This window comes from Anas acuta, chromosome 2 (genome assembly GCF_963932015.1).
Source record: "Anas acuta chromosome 2, bAnaAcu1.1, whole genome shotgun sequence".
Classification (NCBI taxonomy): domain Eukaryota; kingdom Metazoa; phylum Chordata; class Aves; order Anseriformes; family Anatidae; genus Anas; species Anas acuta.
The window spans coordinates 132,741,209-132,764,787 of NC_088980.1; the positions used below are offsets into that span (position 1 = coordinate 132,741,209).

Below are 23,579 nucleotides of genomic sequence, written 5' to 3' on the forward strand. Positions count from 1 at the left end.
TGAGGTGAGCTGTAGATTTACAGAATTACTGTTGTAGTTTGGCATCAATACTTAACCCTTAGACATTAACCCTTAGACAATCTTCAAATTATAAATCTAGCTTTGTATGTTGGAAGCAATTTTTTACTAAATGAGGCTCTCTTTCTTTGTGAGAGATGATCACAGAAAATTGGTAGATTAGGAAAAGAAGCTTAACTAAAAAATTAGGAGGGGAGAATAAGGCTTGAAGTTGCAAAATACACAGACTGTCTCTCAAGTAACATGGAAAGCTTTCTAGAGAGTGGGTGTGCTTAGAACAGGGTGAACAAAAAAAATTAATTGGTTCTCTTTTGGGTAATGTGGAATTAGAGAGAGGATGAAGTAGCACTAGGGACCAGTTGTGTAATTTCACTGTCTGCTCTTGAAAATGAAGTCGATGAAGTTTCCTTTAGTCCTGAAGACAGAGAACAAATGTAAAAAATATTGTTCAGCCATAGGTGCAGGCTGGGTGCAGCAGAACCAGAGAGTCAAAGCAAAAGATTTGTGAGCAGGAAAGTCAAAGGTAGCAACTGACATATATTTGCTGGGCTGTTTGGGGTAGATTCAGACCCAATGTCTGTTCTGAAGGACAGGAATGAGTCAAATGGAAAACCAACACAAGAATCAAGGCTGAATTGCTAGAAATCACAGGCATTTATTACTGAACACACACGTGGACATCTGACCTTTGCTGTGAAAATACGATCAGAGTACACACTCTGCAAACATTGCGGCTTACCCACTGGAAGAGGATGCTAGTACAAGAAGTGGCTGAATCACTGTTTGTAATAGGGGAACTGACACCCTCTGTCCATGCACGTGGCACTTACTTAGTAAATAGTACATGTTGTCCTAGGGTGGAGGAGAGGATGTACACTCCCTTTGCAGCACTGGCATGTCACCAATTCAGTGAGGTGAGTAAGATCTGGCTGGAGTCCAGGATCTTCATCTTCAGCAGGCACAGCATTGACTTTACTTGAGACAGTCCAGAGTTAGCAGAGGAGTTATTCCCAGGATCTCACAAAAAGCAAAATGGGACAGTAACTCTACGCTGTCTCTTAAGGCTATGCTGGGAGTTAAGGACTCTGCCCCAAAAAGCCATTTCATCGTACAAAATGTGAAAGGACATTTATATAACTCATACATCAGCTAACACTAAATTCAGTGTCGATGTTCCTCTGGTCTGTGCCATCCCCCAGGCAGACTCCTATTTTCCACACACATTTGCTTAGTAAGTAGGCAGGATGGTCAGGATCAGGCTTGTCAGTACTATTCTGTCCTGGGCTGCACCAAAAGCAGCATGGCCAGCAGGGTGAGGGAGGTGATTGTCCCCCTCTGCTCTGCTCTATTGAGACCCCACCTGGAGCCCTGCATTCAGCTCTGGGTCTCCCAGCACAAGAAGGATGTGGGGCACTTAGAATGATTCCCAAGGAGGCCACGACGACCACCAAGGAGTTGTCCATCTCTCCTCAGAAGGCAGGCTAAGGGAGTTGGGTTGTTCAGCCCGGAGAAGAGAAGGCTCCATGGAGACCTTACAGCGGCCTTCCAGTGCCTACAGGAAAGCTGGAGAGGGACTCTTTGTCGGGGGGTGCAGGGATAAGGCAAGGGGGAATGACTTTAAACTAAAAGAGGGTAGATTTAGATTAGATATTTGGAAGAAATTCTTCACTCTGAGGGGGGTGGGGCAGTGGCACAGGCTGCCCAGAGAAGCTGTGGGTGCCCCATCTCTGGAGGTGCTCAAGGCCAGGCTGGATGGGGCTTTGGGCAACCTGGTCTGGTGGGAGATGTCCCTGACCATGGCAGGGGTTTGGAATTAGGTGGTCCTGAAGGTGAACTTAAAAAGGACCATCTAATCCAAACCATTCTACAATTCTATGATACTGCAATACTTTGAAAAGCATGGAGAACAAAGATCTGTAGGAAGCAAGCTGGCATGGGCCTGCAGACCTGCAGACCCAGATGAATGAGGAGAGTTCTCTGGACCAAAGTCCAGATCTGTGAGGATCTTGCCTGTTATAGATAAAAGTGGCACCAGCTGGGATCCTGAAAATGGTAATATATATATATATATATGCCATACACCTCCACAAACTTTCTCATCTATACGGGGGTGTCAGACACTAAATCCCCTCTCAGCCAAGACACTGGAATAGTCTAAGAATATTCACACTGGCAAATCAAGTGCTGAGTAAAGACAGATTGGTAAAGGATTAAATCTTGCACTTCCTTAGTTTTTCTTGTGCATTGCATCCTTCACAGGCTTTCTTATTACATTCACCAGAATAGAAGCTCCCTCCTTGTAATAACTCCTGATAATTTACTCTCTTTCTACCTTGAGAAAAAGAATCAGGAGCCAACAGCTTTGAGTTATTAAAGATAACCAAACTGAACGCACTGTGTCGCTGAGAAGAGAGGTGCGTCCATCAGACCGTGCCAGCTTCTGCAAACAGTTTACATCCTTGTCTTCATATGACAACAGAGAGAGTGCTTTCCCTGCTTTAATTTGTTGTTTGTAGACATTGTTTGATCATTCATTAGCAGGTATATTAAGTCATAAACCTGTTCACTGCTTTCATGGTTTAGTCAAATACACCTCAAGTACTTTGAATCCCAAATCCTTATCTGTGAGAAAGGTAAGTGTGGACAATGTTCATTGTGCAAATGGAGCTTGTATATGTATACATTTAATTTCCACTGCTCTGATCTAACCTTTTCATGTCCTTCCAGTGGTAGAAATATAAATGCAAAACGGAGAGAAAGAAAAGAATATCAGATGGGAACCAGATGTGACTGGTAAATCTCTTTCTGTGCATCATGGCTTTCTAAAGACTAAAAGACCCCACTGAATGTCATGCAGATGGGAACATGAGGCTAGCTTTGCACAGCTTTAAATCTTATTTTAATGACTTGGTAGAGAAGATTCAGAATTTCTTCTGAAGTGTTCAGTTTCAGACACTCACTGGGAATGACAAAGTCAATAAATAAGTTATGTTGTTCAAACCACTTTTGTGCTGCTAAATGATCACACTTCTGACTTTTATTTAAAATTAATTAATTAAAATTAATATAGGCACCATTCTTATACTTTTAAATATAAATTAGGGATTTGTAAACTATTTTCAAATAAGGTGAAATAAGTATCTTGTTCCTTCTACATTTTAAGGGAGAATGATCTGAGTATTTGTCAATGTAATTTTAATGTACTACAGATATCATCAAATGTATTATTCACAAGCATGTTTGATTATTTACTTGTCTAGATCTGAGCAAACACTCTAATGTGGAAAGTTGGAAAGATTACTCAAATATTCCATTCAACAGCTCTGGTTAAGAGCCAGAATAAGGCACATTTGCTGAAAATACGCTGTTCTAGCACTTTAATTAGGACAGACTGGAGAAAATTCCCTAAAGCTTTCACTTAGACAGTATTAAGCTGCAGTGTAACAAATGAAATCTAAATTAAAAGAAGAGCAATCCTTCCATGGCAGATTAGAGGGTAGATGGTAGCAGCCTGGGTCATTCTGCTCTTAAGCTGAAAACAGCTTGCGTTCATATGCTTTTTACAGCAAAACTACAACAGAGATTAAAAATAAATAAATAACTGATATCCAAGATATGAGTAGACTAAAAGGAAAATCTGAGAACTACATGCTCTTCTGCTCTTCAGAGACTTGATAGTGTGGCCCGTAAGAGACAGTGTTTATTTCTGTGGCTGGGGGACAGCTGGTGGCTCTGCCCAAGGGACAAAGTTCAGTACAAGCCCATACACTGCAGTAGCACCTCACAGGCAAGACAGACCTACCCCAAATTCCATTGACTATTTACGACCAAGTTGGTGTATGGCTGTTGAGCTCAGCCTGCAAGCTACCCAGTCTCTTGCTGTTGCAGATGCTGTCATCTGGACCCTTTGCACCCAATATTTTTGTCCAAGATTCTCTAGTGCAGTCTGTGGCAGATGTGAGCACAATTCCTAAGGCTGTAGACTGTGCTGTACCTGATCTGTAGTTTAATGGTATTCAGCAGCCCAGCTGTTAATCCCCTGCTTTTCAGGAACACTATATGTATATTTGTTTATCCTCAAACTGATACTCATGAATATAAAAGCAAGAGTGAAGGGAACAAAAGGAAACCATTAAAGTAGAAATAAAAATGAGACTTGTGGGAACTCTGATTTCTAGTTAGAAACACTGCACATCATTTTATTATCATTTTAGCTCATGGAGGTTAATAGAAAATGAGATCAAAGGCAGCATGTGTTTACCAATGGTAGATCATGCCAGACTAAGCTTCTTTGATGTGCAAACAGATCTGCATAGGGAATGCAGATCTCATCTATCTGAAGTTTAGGAAAACATTTAATACAATGCCGCATGGGACCATGTCTGCTAGAAGAATGGGAAAGGAACTCATAAAGGAACTATAAAAGTGAATGTGGTTCGGAAAAGGAAAAATGACAATCAGATTCTGCCGAAAGGAAAATAACTACATGTATAAGGGAAGGAAGTTATTGGTAGAGATCCCCAAGGATTCGTAGTGGGTTCAGTCATCTGTAACAGTATTTATACTTTTCCTGTGTAGAGGTGCCTGGGTTATTATTTAGCAGATGCTCAAGGGCTGCTCAGCAAACAAATGCAATGCTGCCTTGGACCCTGGGCTGTGTCACCCAGCCGGTGGGAGCTGGAATAGTGATCCCCTTTCCTTCCTCACTGGGGAATCCTCACCTGGGCTGCAGGTGCTCCAGGGAGTGCTTCAGTACCCAGCAAGTGCAGGAGTGGCAATGCTTCCCACTGTCCTCAAGCATAGACACTTTCAGAAGAGCTCCAAAGGACTGCACAAACACAGCAAAACCTGTTGTCCTAAATTCAGCTGATAGCACTGCTAGGTCAGCTTTGAATTGATAAAGAAAATTGGTTCCTGTGTTGGATGGAGGCTAATAATGAACACAGAGATATGGCTTTCATTCTTACCCTTAAAACTTTATTTCTAATTAAGATTACAGATGTGACAAAACAGCAGACTGCAGTATCATTCAGGAGTAATGGAGGACCTTAGGACATGGAGTCACAGCAGAGCAATGACTTTCTGTCAAATATATTGTAAAATCATGTCCTTTGGACCTACACTAGGATTTGTGTTACAGATCGGGAGTTCATCATTGGAGATGCTTTTTTCAAGAGGCAAATGTACCTAGATACTATTGTCTGAGCTACTTCTAGCAAAGAGGAGGAAGCATGGAATGGTTCCTCGTAAGCTCTTTCAGGAAGATGGCATAAAATCCTTGTCCCTTGCTTTAAAAAAGAGGAGCAAACCTGAACCAGTGCAGAGAATACAGACAGAATGAGAGAGCTGACAGCTTCTTTTAATGAGAGGAACATTCAAGCATTTAGCTTGGTTAGTCCAGCAAAATCAAGGTTGGAATAAGAATCAATCATTCTCTGTAAATCTACCAAGACCAAACCTCAGCAAGGAAAAGGACTTTTTAGCTGACATGGATATAAACTGGCCATGAATATGTTTAGGCTAGAAAGCAGGGAAAGATTCCCAGCCATCAGTGAGCCAGGTTGTCCCCAAGTAGAGGCAAATAAAAGCTTATGCAATTTCAGGACAGCATGTCATTAGCATATAAAAGTCCCAACTTGAACATTGCCATGCTATAGGAGGAAAAAGAAGCCATAAGGTATTTCTATTTTATTGGTGGCTGCATAGAAACCCAAGGAAGACCAAACTTTCTGATGATAAATTAAACCACCTCTTCTCCTCTTAAGGGGAAAAGCTCCTCTCTAAGCACAGACTACTACACTGAAATTAAAAAGTTATTCCTACACCCAAACAGGCAATTTCTTTGCTCTGGAGTTATAAGCGAAACTGGAATCAAGTCTTCTGTTTAGCCCCTGTAGACCCATCTGCTGCTTCTCCTAAAAACAAAGAATGGGCTGAAGAGCAAGGAGACCATGATAAGTAACTTCAACCAACCTTCGGATCCAACCTAAGATGAACCACAATAGCAAAGGATGTCTTAATAAAACTGTGTTTCAGCGGAAAAAAAAAAAAAAAAAAAAAAAAAAAAAAAAAGCAGTACATTGAAAGTAAGTCTACATGCACTTTTGTTGTGAGAGTCTAAGCAAGACATGTATGCGTTTTGAAGATGGAAAGACCATTGGGGTCATGATGGACCAGGTTGTCACAATGACAATCCTTGATCTCCCTGCACACCAAGCAAGGATCCTGCTGACCTGAAACTTTGGACGTATATATCTGTCTGTGAAGGATTCTCTGCTTAACAAAGCATTTGGAATATTGCTCGGGGGTGTATCATTTAATTTGTGCTTTCTTGCCTGTGGTTGATTATAGACTTATTTAGGCTGTAAAAACCTTAAGATCTTCAAGTCCAAGCAACAACCTAACACTACGAAGTCTACCACTAAACCATGTCCCTAAGCACCACATCCACATATCTCTTAAATACCTCTGGAGAAGGGGACTCCACCATTTCCCTGGGCAGCTCACTCCAATGCATAATCATCCTTTCCGTGAAGAAATTCTTCCTAATGTCCAATCCAAACCTCCCCTGGTGCAGCTTGAGGCTGTTTCCTCATATCCTATCAGTTGTCACCTGACAAAAGAGACCAATTCCCTCCTCACTGCAACCTCCTCTCACGCAGTTATAGAGAGCAATGAGGTCTCCCCTCTTCTTCAGACTAAACAACCCCAATTCCCTCAGTCAATCCTCATAACTTGTTTTCCATTCTCTTCACCAGCTTTGTTGCAATTCTCTGAATGTGTTCCAGTAACTCAATATCTTTCTTGTAGTAAAGAGCCCCAAAGTGATGACAAGTTGTTTCACTTTTGATAAATTCCCAGTCCACAAAACCTTCCAAGTTTTGTGCAGACCACAAGATGGCACAGCTGTAGTAGCTATATGTAACTGCATAAGTCAGGACAACATGAACAGATTACAATTAAATATTAACACAGTATTTGATACCAATTAGAGATAAATGAGGGGAGTGAAACAAAATATATCTTATTTTGATGAAAAAGCTCTTATTTCTAATTGAAGAGCAATGATATTTGAGCCCATAAGCTAGAGAGAAATCTGAAATCTTTTATTTTCAATAACCATCCACTTATATATTTACCAAAAAATAACATTTCAAAGCAGAAAGGATTTTTGAACAAGGAAAACAGTCTCATTTAAAACGTGATAGACTCCTACAACTTTAGATACTTTTTAGTGGAATTTTACAATGATTAAAACATAGCTTTTTAGTGATACATTTTTTTAAAACTGCAAAATTGTTTAATACCAACAGCTCTTTCTATCCCATAGACAACTCCATTTGCAACTACTTTCCTCTTTTGAAGAGCAAAAGAAATTGAGAGGAATCCCTAATTCAATCTCAGATACCAATGAACTTTTGAAAACAGTCTTTTTATAAAACAATCCAAAAGGCAATGAATACTCTCTGTGAGACAATAGTATTACTAACATGGGTTTATGGGATATAAATGTACTGCTCTGAATGACCCAGAAAATATTATGGAAATTTAACCCAGTTGTTACTCCAGCAATGTATCTCAGAGAACTGGATGGTGTAGTTTATTATCTCTAGCATATGTCTTTTATTATCTCCCTTACAAATGAAGAAATGATTGGAGGTAAAGAGAAGCAGACATATGTTGAGGACTATGCAAGGAGGTGGAATTTCATTATACTTATATTGTTCTTTTTAATATTATTGGGGTGGTTTGTACCATTCACCAGCTATTTTTGCCATTTGTCCTGTACTTGTTCAGTATTTAGCATAATAGGGTGATGATCCCTGATTAAGGTTTCTAGGCGTGTCTGCAATAAAAATATTCTTTTTATCCATTTGTATACTGTCTTATTCGTTGTTAATTGTCACAAATGCCAGAGATTTGGAGAGGTCTCATTATGGCAAAATAATTTCATTCTAAGTATAAACTCATTAAATATCAATATATGCTCATCAGAAATATCTGTATCTAGTCATCTAATCTTTATCCAAAGGGGAGGAATATAGTAACTTTATTAGTCAGGTCCTCCTGTAGAAAATCAGAATTCTGTCTAGCATCCAAATGAAAAACTCTCCAAAGTTGCTGCATTTCATCTAGGCAAACCATTCTCTGCCTTGGAAAGTTAGATGATTCTCAAAAGGCTACTTTTTTTTTTTTTTTTTTTTTTTTTAATGAGATCAGAAACTTTAATTAGGAAGTTTTTCATCTGGGTTGACAGCCTCCCTTATTTTAACTGGAAAATGCCTGTGACTGTTATTGCTGTGCCTGGCTTGCTATTTGTAAGTATTATCCTAGTGTAAGAATATGAGTCATTGACATTCATTGGTAATCACGGATAAAATTTTCAGAACAACCTGAGGGATCTGAACACATAATGCTCTTCCCCCTCTGGGTCTTCCCATATTTGTGTCATTTCCATGCATGGCAGCATTATATCTACTTTAGGGCTTAATCCTCCAAACAGAGAATGCAGTTCCAGGAATCCCATAATAATGCGGGGGGGTGAGTCTTCAGATTAAAATCTTTCCCAGGGAAGCAATGCATACTTAAAGCTCTGAAGAAGGGTAAGTGTAAGGATAAGGGGAAGGGTGAGGGGAGAAGGGTAAGGGGAGAAAGGGAAGAGGAGAAGGGAAGGGGAAAGGTAAGAGTGGGAAGGATAGGAAAGGGGAAGGGTAGAAAAAGGGAAGGGAAGGGAAAGGAAGGGAAGGGAAGGGAAGGGAAGGGAAGGGAAGGGAAGGGAAGGGAAGGGAAGGGAAGGGAAGGGAAGGGAAGGGAAGGGAAGGGAAGGGAAGGGAAGGGAAGGGAAGGGAAGGGAAGGGAAGGGAAGGGAAGGGAAGGGAAGGGAAGGGAAGGGAAGGGAAGGGAAGGGAAGGGAAGGGAAGGGAAGGGAATACTGATTGATTCCTAAAAGTCTCATGCTAACCGAAATGAAAGGAGCCAACTTCTTATCTTGTACTATTCGATCCTGCAATCACACCAGCAGCGTTACTTCAGGGCACTCTCCAGAGATCAACAAGTTGTCACCAAAGGATATAATTATTATTTTATTATATGAATGTAACTCAGACTGAAACAGACTGAAGAAGTATAACCTATTTAGTTTTTAACTGAGGATAAGAGAGTCTTTAAAATTTCAGAGAGGATAAGTATCTCATGTAGAAAACTCAGTCTTGCAATTCCCATTAATTTTAATGTCATTTGTACAATCAGTCCCTGAATGCTAAAAATGTCTCTCACAATGAAAAACATGTAGTGTCACTGTTGTTTTGTTGCATCCTCTGATGATTAGGTTTGTCTATTTTGTCCTCTGTAGAGAACACACACTTGAGAGTCTTGTTTATGGCTCCCTGCTAGCACTGCAGAGAGGGAGCACGCTTTGAGATCATGTATCTGTAGAAATGTGTTTTCCTGCCCCTACCGTTCTGTGTTTATCTATAAACACTGATGAGACTCCCCCTTGAGCCTTCTCTCCCCAGGTGGACCAGTCCCAGCTCTCTCAGCCTCTCCAGGCCAGCTGGAGGCCAGTCACTAGTGGTGTACCCAGGTACCAAGGTCGGTACTGTTTAACGCCTTCATTAATGACCTGGATGATGGGACAGGGTAATTCCTGCTCCTGACTCCTAGGCATACCAGTGCCACTAAGCTAGTGGTCTAGGACCTTACAGAAAGTCTGTCTTATGGCCAGGACTGTAACCTGGTTATTTTGGTGTTGGGCTAGCCTGGTGGCATAGGGCCACCCTTCACTGGCCTGGCTCTGGGATAAATACAGCATTACTGGGATGTGTTTCTGCAAATCATTTACTGTTATTCTCAGTCTCAAATTCCATCTGTAAGAAGAATCTCTCTGGGAATAATTTGTGTATAATTTCTCCAAAGAAGCATGATATGCAGAAGCAGGCCAAAACTTTGACTTTCATTGCTAGAAATTATCTTGAATTGTAACCCAGAGTTGCAGTTGAGTAGAAATTTACCCAGGACACTAATTCCTCCAAAGCTGCACTCTGTTTGGATTAATGATTGTGTTTCTGTCATTTAGCTGAACTGAAACATATATTTCTTCAAGTAGACACCTATTAATTGCACTCATTATTGTTAAAATCAGCAGCAGAGAACATCACACCCTAATTCCACCCCCTTCTTTTTGTGTCTTTTGTTGCATTATTCTCCTTAGCCTAGAATTGAACATGGTAACAGCTGGGGAGCAAGCAGAGCACTTGTCACTGAATACTCTGGCAGTATAAAGTTGCTAGAGATTTTTTTGAAATAAGATGGCTCCTTATCTGCTTTTACTGGAAAAAAATATATCAGTCCCTGGAAAAAAAAAAAAAAAATCCTTTGAAAGCAAAACAGAGTGTCAGGTACCACTGCAATAGTAGGATCACAAACATCAGTCTTAAGATATTGAAGAGCTCTTGGCTTTCCTTCAGGTAAGAAGTACCAGAGGACATGCCACCAGGCTGTGAGCATTGCCCTCTGGGAGGGAAAGAGAGGGGCCTGCCAGCAGGCACTGAGCTCTACGCGTGATTGTAAGGGATGAAATCACTGAGCTGGAAGAAGCCAGGTGGCTGTTCCTGGCTGCAGGATATCAACAATTGCCGAGGGAGATCAAGCTGAAAAGCAAGGAATAGAGCTGGCATCCTTGCATCCGGTACTGTTTCATGGGAGATATGTACCTCATGAGCAGAGGCAGCCTGGCAAAGGTAGAGAAAATTCTTCATTTCACAAAACCACTGTAATAATACTATATTGCTAAAAACATTCCCAATTTTCTGAAATCCAGCTAGAGAATTATATTTGAGAAACCCAGATGCATGACATTGCTGTTAGCTTAATGTATTTAAAGCACTGTTGCATATGAAGGATGATGGCTTACACCTAATAAAATATTTGGGCACCAAAGGCAGGAAGTTATGCACCTATGCTTTGCCAAAGTCCAAAAACAAGCTCACATGTAAATCCAGAAGCAAGACAACCTTTTGCTTGTCTCATACAACAGCATGGTAATATCAGAGCACACCAACTGCACGCCAACGTAGTGATGGTTCAAACACACCTAAAAAACCCTGTCTCAGTTCTTGCTCACCCCAAGGAGACTCACCTTGCTCTCACCTCCTGAAAAAATAGCCTTTGCTGAGGGTAACCTGCCTTTGAAAGTTTCTAGCATAAGTAGTCATAAATAAATGAATCCAAAATTGACACAGGTTCAGAGGACAAGCAGGGCGTGACTTTGTGTCATAGTTCTTACACACCGATCCAGATTGCCGTATTGCACATTAAACATCTTCTGTAGGAGTGGGCATTTGCCATTACAAGTGGTACCAGAAGTGGTCCAGTTGCTCCAGTCCAATCTTCACATGTGCTTGCTGAAATTCAGAAGCCAATGAGGCATGGTTTTCTGTTGTTCTGTTCTCCTCTGTTACCTACTGCCTGACCTCTCTTCCTTTCCTCCCAGCTTCCAGAAGCCCAGCAGTGCAGCTGCCTGGCCAGAAAGCTGTGCATGGCGGGGTGAGACCACCTCACCCCCTGACCTGGTACAGCACGGCTTGGGCTTGCTGAACACACACAGGTGAGAAAGATATGCCATTCCCAGGAAAGCTGTCCTGTCCTTGGGGGCTGCTGCCTGAGACCATCGACATAGATGTATCTGCAGTGGTCTCCAAAAGAAGTACTCCTTTTTTGCTAGTTGATCCCCCTTCTGAAGGAGAAAGGAGATGAGGTTTATGGTCTGCTCAGGACCGTTACTTATATCTGAGTCTGACAAGCACTGTGAACTGGATTCCTTTGTGTTTGGATCAAAAATGAAATTATCTATAGTTGCAGACTGTCAATAGCCATTTCCTCCTACTTTATTTTTTATTTATTTCCTGGGAATGTTGCAAATACAAGGAATGAAAGTGTTTCTCTTTCACTGTGCTGTTGTGCTGTTATGCTTCTGACTCTGTCATGTTTTGATCTTTTCCTTTGTTCCTTTTCTTAGATCTTTTAAGTAAATATCTGGCTTAGGCATCCAGTCACACAGCAGGCTTCTTCTCAACATGAGCTATAGTCTCTGTTGGGTGCCCCATTACAGTCATTTTTATTGCACTGTTTGCTTCCAAAATGCTCCTGCAGGGCTGGTCATAAACAGAATGATGTGCATAGAGCAGTCAATGTGGTATATTAATTAACATCACCCAACTTGTGCATTTCACACATGTCCCTAAAAAGTTGTCCTGAAAGCTACCAAATTGTCTGGCTCTATGTGAAAGTGTGTGAAAATAATAAATAAATAAATAAATAAGATATATGTATTTAGTTAGCTAGTTATAAATAAATAAATGAAAACATGTGTTTTACATCTTGTAATGCAGAACCAATATTCCATGTACAATGATGTCCATGTAGTTTACCCAGGCACTTTTAGTGCACTGCTGTGCATTACTGATCCAGTAATGCAGGACTCAGTAATTACATCCTTTACTACATTTATATTTATAATGATCCTTTTCCATCCCAGGCGTATTTTGTGTCTCCTACAGATGGAAAGGAGGGGGCACAGAGCAAGATCCATAGCTGCTGTTCCAAAGTCTGCCCAAGATCCCAAGCCTTGCATTTCCTCCCAGTGGTAAGTCAGTCAAAGGCACTGAACAGTTAAGAAAAAACAATGTTGGGAACCTATGTGAAAACTGGATTGAATGAGTAGGCTGTCAGTGATTTTCCCAAACAGGTATAGGAAGAGCAGCAAATAAACAAGAGAAGATAAATAAGAAAAGCAAAATAATGTTACAGTGCAAGCTGTATGGTTTCCTCTTGCAGAAGCTCTTATCAACATGGAAACCAGCATCTCCCTCAATTCCCCGTGTTTAATTATGGCTTTATGCTGAGTTTCTTTCCCTGGTGAACTAGAAAAGAGCTCCAATACAGAGAGCATCTAGATTCACCTGCTGATATACACCCCGCATCCTACTTGTCTATGCTAGATTCCTGTTGCAGAGCACTGTGGCAGTGGTCCAGCTCGTGTTTGGGTTTCCTTTTCAGCAAACAGTGGACATGGGACCAGAGGGAAAGGAGTGGGCTGTGGGGCCAGGCTCAGGTCATGCCCCAAGAGGGATCAGGGCAAAGTGAGCTTCTGAGGCTGGGAACTTTGGGGCAGTTTTCATCTGATGAGCTAGACATAGCCACATACCCCCTCTACAGGCAATGGACACAACATTTTGCCAGGCACATCATCACTGCTTATGTGATTTAATTCATTTATCCTTACTGTCACATCCCTGTGGAAGGGGACTCACTTTTCCATCCTCACACTCTCACCCATGGAAACATGGAGCTGTGAAGATATTGGTTCCTCAGTGAGGTCGAGTTAGTCCATATTCAGGACACAAAGGGATGGAAAAGGAAGGTGGCCTCTAACATCCTCTGCTACCACCCGCATAACAAGCCATGGCCACACATATAACATGAAACTTCTCTGTTGTTATAGCTTGTTATAGTCAAGAAAAGCCATGAGGGAGCACAATCAAACCAGAGCTGTCTGGGGGTTGGTCTACAGGGCACCAGACCAGGCATTCAATCTAAGATGAAACAACATGTTTTGAGAGGTAGAGGGACATCGTATTGTGCTAACTGAGCTCTTTTGGTAAGTACCATCCCACTCCTGTAGTCAAAAAAGGACCATTGAGAGGATCCGTTTCCTTTGCTAGGGACAAAGAGTGCTTTTCATTGCAGACCCATGGGTTACTGTAGAGTGCAAGCTGCTCTTCTGTCGGAAAGGTTATACTTTGGCATGAGGATTATATAGTGTTCTTCCTGACATTTAAAGGCAACACACATAGCTACCCATCAGAGAGTGATTTAGAAACTGTGTTAGAGAGTTAGACAGCTTACATTTCCTCGGTATAAAGGAAGCTTTTATATTTATCTCAGTGCTGATGGCTCCTGCTGCATAGCCTGCTGCACACGAAGTGTAAGGTAGCTGTTGCTGCGGGTTTTCATGTGTTTGTTTTTCCAGATAAAAGGGCAAAATCATTAGGTACTGGCTGGCCAGTTCTTTTCCTTTCACATGAGTGAAGATGCTGATACAGTAGGCTGGTTTCTAAATGAAAGTTTAATGATGTGGCACACAGCAAGAAAAAGAGGGAACAGCTTTATGCTTTATCCTCATACACACACAAAACAACTCCATTTCTTTTAATAGATTACCAACAGCACGGCTTTGTGGCTGCTTGTGGCTGCCCAAGTGACCAGATCATTGCGTGCTGACTTCTGCTAACCCCACGAGGATATTTCAGCAGCCCACTATGCCATGCAGCACAAACCACAGCTGCACAGGCTGCATTCCCCCTGCCCTCCTCCCTGTAGCCTCTTGCTCAGAGATGGAGAAGAATCACAGAATCACAGAATCACAGAATTTCTAGGTTGGAAGAGACCTCAAGATCATCGAGTCCAACCTCTGACCTAACACTAGCAGTCCCCACTAAACCATATCCCTAAGCTCTACATCTAAACGTCTTTTAAAGACTTCCAGGGATGGCGACTCAGGGAAGCCAGTGAAATTCAGAGCTTTTGCCCTGCTTGCGCTATTAAAATTGAGATAATACTTTAAAAAATGATAAATCTATATTTTTTTGCACTGCTTTTAAGAATAGTTTCTCTAGACAGATATAAAATATTCACAGTGAATGTTAATACTAATCAAAGGGGAAATATAAAGGGGAAATATATTATTTCTTCAATAAATGTCTTTTAATTCCAAGATAGAAATTAAATATGCATCACTATTCCTCTTCTTCTAATAACACTTAACAAAAAAAAAGCCCATCTACAGTCTAGAGGTTTTCCCTATCTCCATTCACCATCCTGGCTCTAGAGACAGCCTTCAGCCTTTTTTTCTTTTCTCTGTCTGGAAAGAAATGGCAATCCATACTTCTGTCAGAAGAAGCAGATTAAATAAAAGCCCTTCAGTATTATTAAAAAGGCAAAAATAACCTGAGATGATTTTCCATCTCTTTCAAGCCACCTGTAGCAAGTGGGATACAAATTTCTCACCCTTTGAAATGCCTTGTCTTTCCTCTTGGACGAATCTCTCTGCTCTGTCAGATTTTCTTTTGAAACTTGAAAATAGGAGTGGAAGAAGCAGGAGCATCTGCACAGAGCAAGCCATGATAAAATAGCATTGAGACCCTGTCTTTAATTGACAGGAATGGTGAAAATTGAAGTTAAAGCTTGCAGCACATGGTGAATTCCCCCTTTACACGAATAATGTCTCAGCATGTGTCTGAAATTACACAGGGGGAGTTTCCCCCAAAGATGCACTCCCCATCACCCTGGCATCCTCCTCACCTACCCACACCCTGCTCTGTCTCACAGCTCCCCACTTGCTCCACCCAAGAGACCTCAGTGCTTCCAGGTCTCTGCCCCTGATTTTGGCCAAGCCATCTTGTGGGGCATATTACAGTCAAGAACCTTATTTTAAAGACCATGTGCTTTTGCTGAACTCAACTCGTCATGATGCCTGTGTTGGAGAAGTAGGAACACAGTCCCACTTGCCTGTCTGTGCTGCCAAGACCCCAAAGGATGTTCAGTCTGGGGTCTCGTAGCTGAAGTGAGACCTCCCTCAAATGACCAGATGAGAGGGGAAATCAACCAAAATGTTGGGGAAAGCATAAAACATGCCCTGATAAAGGAAATCTGCAAGAACCACATTTCTTTCTTCAAGAAAAGGCAGGTTTAGCCATGAAAGCACATTCAATAAGCTAAAAGGCAGCTGTGGAACAGAACAGGACAAGCTCTTCCCTGCACCCACAAGGGTGAGAAGAAGCAAGTGGTGTCCTTTGAGTGCAGCTAGGAAAACCGAGGGAAAACCTCCCAAACCATCTGGGGAGAGATGTACCAGGGCAGGCTTCCAAAAAGAGGCCATCTGATTCCTTGAGGTCTTTGGGGTCAGTTTTTCTTTCTTTCTTTCTTTCTTTCTTTCTTTCTTTCTTTCTTTCTTTCTTTCTTTCTTTCTTTCTTTCTTTCTTTCTTTCTTTCTTTCTTTCTTTCTTTCTTTCTTTCTTTCTTTCTTTCTTTCTTTCTTTCTTTCTTTCTTTCTTTCTTTCTTTCTTTCTTTCTTTCCTTTCTTTCTTTCTTTCCTTTCTTTCTTTCTTTCTTTCTTTCTTTCTTTCTTTCTTTCTTTCTTTCTTTCTTTCTTTCTTTCTTTCTTTCTTTCTTTCTTTCTTTCTTTCTTTCTTTCTTTCTTTCTTTCTTTCTTTTTCTTCCTTTCTTTCTTCCTTTCTTTCTTTCTTTCTTTCTTTCTTTCTTTCTTTCTTTCTTTCTTTCTTTCTTTCTTTCTTTCTTTCTTTCTTTCTTTCTTTCTTTCTTTCTTTCTTTCTTTCTTTCTTTCTTTCTTTCTTTCTTTCTTTCTTTCTTTCTTTCTTTCTTTCTTTCTTTCTTTCTTCTTTCCTTCCTTCCTTCCTTCCTTCCTTCCTTCCTTCCTTCCTTCCTTCCTTCCTTCCTTCCTTCCTTCCTTCCTTCCTTCCTTCCTTCCTTCCTTCCTTCCTTCCTTCCTTCCTTCCTTCCTTCCTTCCTTCCTTCCTTCCTTCCTTCTTTCTCTCTTTCTTCTCTTTCTTTCTTCTCTTTCCTTCCTTCTTTCTTTCCTTTCTCCCAGTGACTTGCCCCACAGCCCGGAGGACGCACACGAGGACCCAGGCACCGACGGGCGGAGCTTGCGGCCCGGCCCCCCGGCAAAGCAGCCATCCCCGGGGCCGGGGGAGCGGCGGCGGGGCCGGGAGGGGGCCGGGGGCGCCGGGGCTGCCGCCCCCCTTCGCCTCCCGGCCCCGCCGCTCCGGGCGGTGGCGGCGGCTGCGGCGGGCGGATGGCGGCGGAGCTGGGCGCGGGGCTGCGCATCTTCCGCGATGTGAGTACGGGGCACCCTTGCCGTCATGACCCCAAAAGGCAGCGACTGCAGGCGTTTGACGGATGAGGGTCTCTTTTCTCTCTCTCTCTCTTTTTTTTTTTTTCCTTTTGTGGGATTTGATTTCCTCATCAGGGTGGAAGGGGGTGAAGCCAGGCAAGGCTGTGTGTCTTTTCCTTTTCCTTTTCCTTTTCCTTTTCCTTTTCCTTTTCCTTTTCCTTTTCCTTTTCCTTTTCCTATTTTCCTTTTCCTTTTCCTTTTTCATTTTTTTTCATTTTTTTCTCTTTTCCTTTTTCATTTCCTTTCTTTCTTTTTTCACTTTATTTTCCTCTTCTCTTTCTTCCTTTTTCTTTCCCTTCTTCCTCTCCCTCACCCTCACCCTCTCCCTCTCCTTTTCCCTTTCCCTTTCCCTCTCCTTTCCCTTTCCCTCTCCTTTCCCTTTCCCTTTCCCTTTCCCTTTCCCTTTCCCTTTCCCTTTCCCTTTCCCTTTCCCTTTCCCTTTCCCTTCTTTCCTTTTCCCCCTTTTCCTTTTTTTTTTTTTTTTTTTTTTTGTCCAAAATCTATGGTGGGGAATGAGTTTCTTTCCAACAGTGTGCATGCGTCAGAAGAGCAGGTTAGCAACTTGGGGCTGGTTAGGAGAGGCACTGGGTGAAAACGCTGTCATTTTTCAAAATGTGTTGCTTGGATTTATACTGTTTTTTTTTTTTTTTTTTTTTTTTCCCCCAAGCTTTTCACTAAAGAGTTTCTCACCCTGCAGAAGTGTGGAGCTTTTCCCAAAGCGTCCCGTTAGACCTTGGTGGATTTGAGGTGCCCAGGGTTGATGTGCAAAGCAGCACTGAGCCCTCAGCCCTGTAAAAGGGAGCTGAGTGAGGCAGCAGCCACAGCACTTGTCCATCCTGCCCCTCCGGGGTGCTGTGCTGGACCATCACTAAGGGCTCAGCATCTCACAGGGTGCAGGCACGATGGTTTTTGCCCTGTACGGAGCATTTTTTTGGTCCAACGCAAATCGAGCATAAAAGGCAAATTCCAGCCCAACAATCTCTAAAGTATCCTCTGTCCTTCAGGAGTCTTCAAAATCTTATATGTGTGTACCTACGACCCTTCATACCATTCACAGGCTACCAATAGCTCTGATCTACTTCAGACCAACTCTTATACCAGGATTAGTCCAGAACTTCAGCTGGAAAGGGCATGTTCTGTATTAAAGCTTGTCTTAAGGGCCTTCTGTCCAGATTTTTTATGTAATGCAATCACATTCACTTCTCAAGGATTTTCCCCAAATTATTTCAAACAGCATCTTACTTAAGCCATGTCTGCTCACCTACTGATTTCTCTAGCCTCTGTAAGAAATAATTTAAAATAGACTCTTTGCTGACTTATTTCCATTCAAGTGTATAATGAAAGCACAGCTTTTTAGTCTCATAATTATTTCTTTAAAGAGAAACAGGAAAATTATAAGCATAGATTGCAAAGACAGAAGAGAAACATAGGGTGCCATGAAAGAGTTAAAAAACCTGGAAGTGGAGCTTGCACCCAGTTTAATTCAGTACACGGGGTTGGGAAGCTGCAGATGGGCAGAATATCTGACAAACTGAAAACTTATTTCACCCAAAGTAAAACATTTCATTCAAATTAAAATCACTTGTGTAATTTTAGCAATTTTAAAACCATTGTCAGGTTTTGATTTATGGATTTGTGCCATTCACAAAACTAGAAAAGGGATAGGGGGGCTGCATCTGCACTTCTGCTCCTAAATGCAACAGAAAAGCTTGAATGCTTGAATTGAAATCCCAGCTCTGCCTGCTTGAGAGCAGGGACTGGATGCTGGAGGCCCTTCCTCCTGTGGGAGCATGTTTGTATTACAGGTATGCTGGGGTCTGCAGCTCTCTGATGACCCCTCATTGAATTACCTCCACCTGCAGAAGCACTTAGACCAGCAGCAAGAGATTGCTGGTAGGGCTGCACAGAAAGGGCAAATGCTGAGGTCCTGGTCCCACTGGGAGTTAAGCAGAGACCTAATGGGAACGAGTCCTGATTGTAATGCAACCTCCTCCCTGCTTTTGTGTCAAAATTCCTACGAAGTGTCCAAACAATTTTAACATTTCCATAGGATGGCAGTGCTATTTTTTCACCAAAAATGTACTTATCCAGATTTTTTTGCCACCTTTGACCCATAGTTGTAGGGCACCTCTAGTCAATTGAAGCTCCCAACCCTACACATCCATAAGATGGAGCAGCCAGTGCTCTTGCTCACATAGATGGCTAGCCCAAGGTGTGAGCTGCATCACCTGGTGTGGCTGTAATGCATGGTCTGGCTCTGCAAGGGCCATTGCTTCTTGTGGCACACCCACTTTTAATCCATTAAGAATGCTTGGTTCCATGCTGGGCATATTTGTTACATCTCAGAAGCACATCTTTCCATTTCCTATCAGAGATGCTTGCACATACGCAGAACATGCCAAACCTTCAAACTTTTCAGTGCTGTAGCTCTCTTTGCCATCCCTGCTCACATAGAGTTGCTCCTCTGGAGCACCGTGCAGTCCTGGCTGGTGGGCACACCACCAAGCACTCTGACTTTTCCTTCGGGTGACAGGAAAGGAAAGAAGGTTGTTTGCCCGTGGTAGGGGAGAATGACTAACAACTACTCCCCCCAAAAAAATCCAGCCAAACCATGAATCTAAGATGGCACTTTACGCGTTAAAGACTCTAGAAAGATTTTATTGTATTCTAATAAAAATGCTTTGAATGCTCTTTCTTCTGCTCTGCATTTAGTTTTTTGGCCAAATGGTTTTAGTTAGCATTAGGAGGAAATTTCCAGCCTACGGTAAATATTTAAAAACTTTCAACAGTCCAATCCTCATACTGAAAACTGATTTATCTGAAAATACAGGGTGGGTAGGTGTCATCTTGCTAAGTTATGTCACACTGCACATGTCATAAACTGGGCCTAGTGAAAAATTCAGCACAGGGGCCATAAATGAAATTATGGAAGTGGGTCACAGTTTTGCTATTTCCTCCTTCTTTCCCTCTCCCCTTTCTTCTAAATCTTTTTTCTACTATCAGAGCAACCCGAGATTTGCTCCCACACAGCTGACATTGCTGCCTCCCACCCCCAGTCTGATCCATTTGTGCCACCCAACTCCTCTCCTGCCTTCTCCCCTTGCTTCCTCCACCCACCCAGGCCCTGCGTCTTTCTCACCATCTCGGATGCACAGAGCATCCTCACAGTTATTGCCCTCACTATGCTTCCTTACACTGCTTCTCTCAGCCCCAAGTCCAGAATCACCGTGGCGATATGGTATCATGTTTTGTGCCTGGACATCACCCTCACAAGCTATATGCAAAAGAGAAAATAAAGCTGTTTCTTATAGTTTTGTTTTTCTCTACACACAGCACAGGGGGAGTTAAAGAAAGTGATACTGTGAGAGAAGGATGGAGGCATTCTAAGGGCTTTTCAGTTTTATGCAGCCTCGTGAAACATGGTGCAGCACTCAAACCGTTAATGCCCATTAAACACAGCATTGTGTGCTACTAACCCATGCTAAAAAAGTGATTCCTTTCTCTCTCTTTTTATTTAGATACTGAGAAGAGCAGACAAGAATGGTAAGACTACTCACTTGTCTTCTCCCCTTCCTTTGGAAAAAATACCCATCATTGATACAGCCTTTGAAATCACGCTTTAAAACATCCTCACAGGAAAAACAGCCATCTCTCATGTCATTTGATGCTTTCTGTAGGTTCAGTGCAATGTATATTGTCGTGCACTGATCCTCCTGATGTGTTCCTTAAGGACAGATCTCTTGCTTTCACAATTTGGCATGTGTGTTTGATTTGCACTTTGGCTGCATGTGGGTGTTTTCTTAGCGACATTATGTTCCTAAGAAGTTTTGAAATACTTGGTAGTAGCTCCATCTTACTACTTTTTAAAAACACCAGAGGCTATATCCGGCAGTCACATTTGTGTTTCCTACATTTTGCAATTATATGTTTGTTCTGCATGTCAGCAGGCAGAGTAAAGCCTTGAATTCAACTTGTATATTTACAAGACAGAGCTTTCTTACTATGATGTTAATTGTAAGTTTTGCCCTAGTGCTACAGACTGATTTCCTTTCCACATGTATTGGTCCTTTATTCACATGCTGAGTTGGATCATACAAGTCTTCGCATGCACAAATTCTCCCATGTTGGCTGTAGTAGGGGAAGGGCTTTGCTGTAAGGGCCACACAGGGAACCACTGGAGTTCTGGCTGGTAAGCATAGTCATGGGCTTGAACCCGACTTTAACTCCTTATCCCATCTCAGAATTACCACCCAATGTTGGACAAATTACATAGTCATTTTGTGCCACGTCCATACCAGAGAAATGACACCACTGCCACAGAGAGTGTGAGATGAAGTGTTATGAACTTTGCTACTACCACAGAAGACCTTACCCTATCACACAGATAACCAGAGACAGATCTTACAGGATAGGAAGGAAATACAAGCTCCCCGATATTTATCCCTGCAATACCAAAGCACAGGAAGAAGGTAGATGTGACTTCTTGCAAAAGCACGTGCCAGACTTTGGTCTTCTCCTGAAGCACTGAACCCACAGCGCAGACAGGTTTAACCAAGGCGAGTAACTCTCAGTCAGTCCTCAGAAGTCAGGTATTGGGCAGTTTTGATAAAGTTCACCCCATTATTTGAAGGCACAATGAATGCCATTGAGAACATAGAGAGGCTAGCTTTCCAGGAGGCCGCACAGGGCAGTAAGGGGCTACCAAGCAGCTTGGTGGTACAGCCAAGCCTGTCAAACAAGAGGGCAGTCCCACCCCACAGCCCACCTCTGACGGTGTGTTCCTGCCCCAGCTTGTGTGCAGCACCCAGCATTTCCCAATAAACCATGGCAGGCCCATCCTGAGAGCTCAGTGCTCTGTCCCAGCCCTGGTGGATCCACAGCACTTCAGTGGGGAGGACTTCCAGCGCTATTTCAGTTTACCCCCGTTTATTACTTATACTTTACTACTAAGGTAGGGGAAACAGTTCGCACAATCACTGACAAATTTGCTTGCTCCAGATGCCACATCAACCCTAGAGACTTGAGTCACTGGAGTTCACAGCTACATACGGATGCTATACACATCTTACTGGGGGAAATGTGGCTGAGATCAGCCACTTTAGTTCAATTAATTCGAGTCCATAAACTTGAAATGGTTTCAGCTCTTATGTGCTTAATTGTGTTTGCTCAACCATCAATTGCCTGTGGGACTTCCACTTTGCTAATCTAGCACTGCACAAGCTCCTGCCACACTATTAGGGAGCAGATTGGCTTTAAGGCTGGGATGTTAAGTAGCTTCTCAGAAAGGTTATTGGAAATTTGAACACATATCTAACATGTTTGTGCTGCTGTCAACACAGATAATTAGCTCTTGTTAATTAATGGATTATTTACAATTTCAGTGTTACCTTTCTGTGCTATGGAAAAACAAGTATTGGCTTACAGTAACAAATACTAAGTTCCTGTCCCTGACATGATCTGTTAAGTTCTCCCATACACTTTTAATAGGACTCTCTCAGAGCTGCCATATTCATTCTCCTGTGAGATTATCATTCCCCCAAAGCAGCTAATCATTAAAAACCTTACTAGGTATTTGTTTGACAACAAGAAAAAAATGCGTTCAGAAAGTTGGATCGAACTGAAAGATGGGAGCATTATGAGTGTTCTTACCATGAATGTGTGGACTGTAAGGATTCAGGTTTGCCTTCCACAGCAAGGAAGAAAATAAAATGAGAGCTCCAGAGCCAAGATGTCCTGCTGATTTGCTGTTACTCAAAAATATCACAATGATTTATGACAACTGGGTTTAAATGAGTAACTATCAAATAGTCATTTCCCCATTTAAAAGAAGCCATACAAAATCTATTTATTTCGTGGTGGTGGCTTCTTTCTCTGCCAGCCCAGGTATGTGTATCATTCTGTTACCAGTCAATTTCTGGAAATATCAACAGCTTTCTCAAGACGATCAGTTTCATAAACTCTATTTGTAGTTCATGGTTGAGCAGCTCCACTTGGTATGGATCAGATCAACACTTTTACAGCAGCTGAAAAGGTCACTTGAGTTTCTTAGAGGGAGATCATGGCACACAGAAGGAATATCACATTTCTAAGAAATATATGGTTTGAGATACTAACAAAAGCCACAGAAAACCCTGAGGAAAAAAAGCAATTTTGTAAAGGTGAGATGTTGCACATCAACATTTTTATAAAAGGAGAAGTTTCGGTTTTGTGTGTCAAAGTGAAGCTTTGGTCTGGTTTGCTTTACAAAACTCCATGTGTTCAAAGAAAACAATGTGGATTTGAACAGAATTAATTTGGAAGAAAATCAGCCGAAAGAAAGATCTTAATTTAATTACTTTTTCTATTTAAAGCAAAATTAAACTCACTGAATTCCTTTCAAAAAGTAAAATCCTGTCCCCACCTGGCAGGGGTGAAGTACAGAAATATGCAAAACTGGAATTGCCAAATTCAGTCTTTCCTAACCAAGAAAAAAAACAAAAACAAAAAACTACACCCTCATCTCACAGTCAGCAATGGTTACCACATGTGTGTGACCTTCTGATATGCTAAAAAGGACCTGATGCACCCCATGAGCTTTGCAGTGATTTGC

General features: G+C 42.0%; 1 protein-coding gene across 2 annotated transcripts in view; it reads left to right on the forward strand.

Moving 5' to 3' along the window:
- Positions 1–16,774: 16,774 nt before the first annotated feature.
- Positions 16,775–23,579, forward strand: part of NECAB1 (N-terminal EF-hand calcium binding protein 1) — a 60,018-nt gene continuing 53,213 nt past the window's right edge. Inside the window, exons 1-2 of one of the 2 annotated variants that reach the window (XM_068672239.1) lie at positions 16,775–16,933; positions 20,509–20,533. In XM_068672239.1, the coding sequence (XP_068528340.1) occupies positions 16,892–16,933; positions 20,509–20,533 (67 nt within the window). In that variant the 5' untranslated portion in view covers positions 16,775–16,891. The remainder of the gene's footprint in view (positions 16,934–20,508; positions 20,534–23,579) is intronic. The other variant, XM_068672240.1, reaches the window with a different exon arrangement.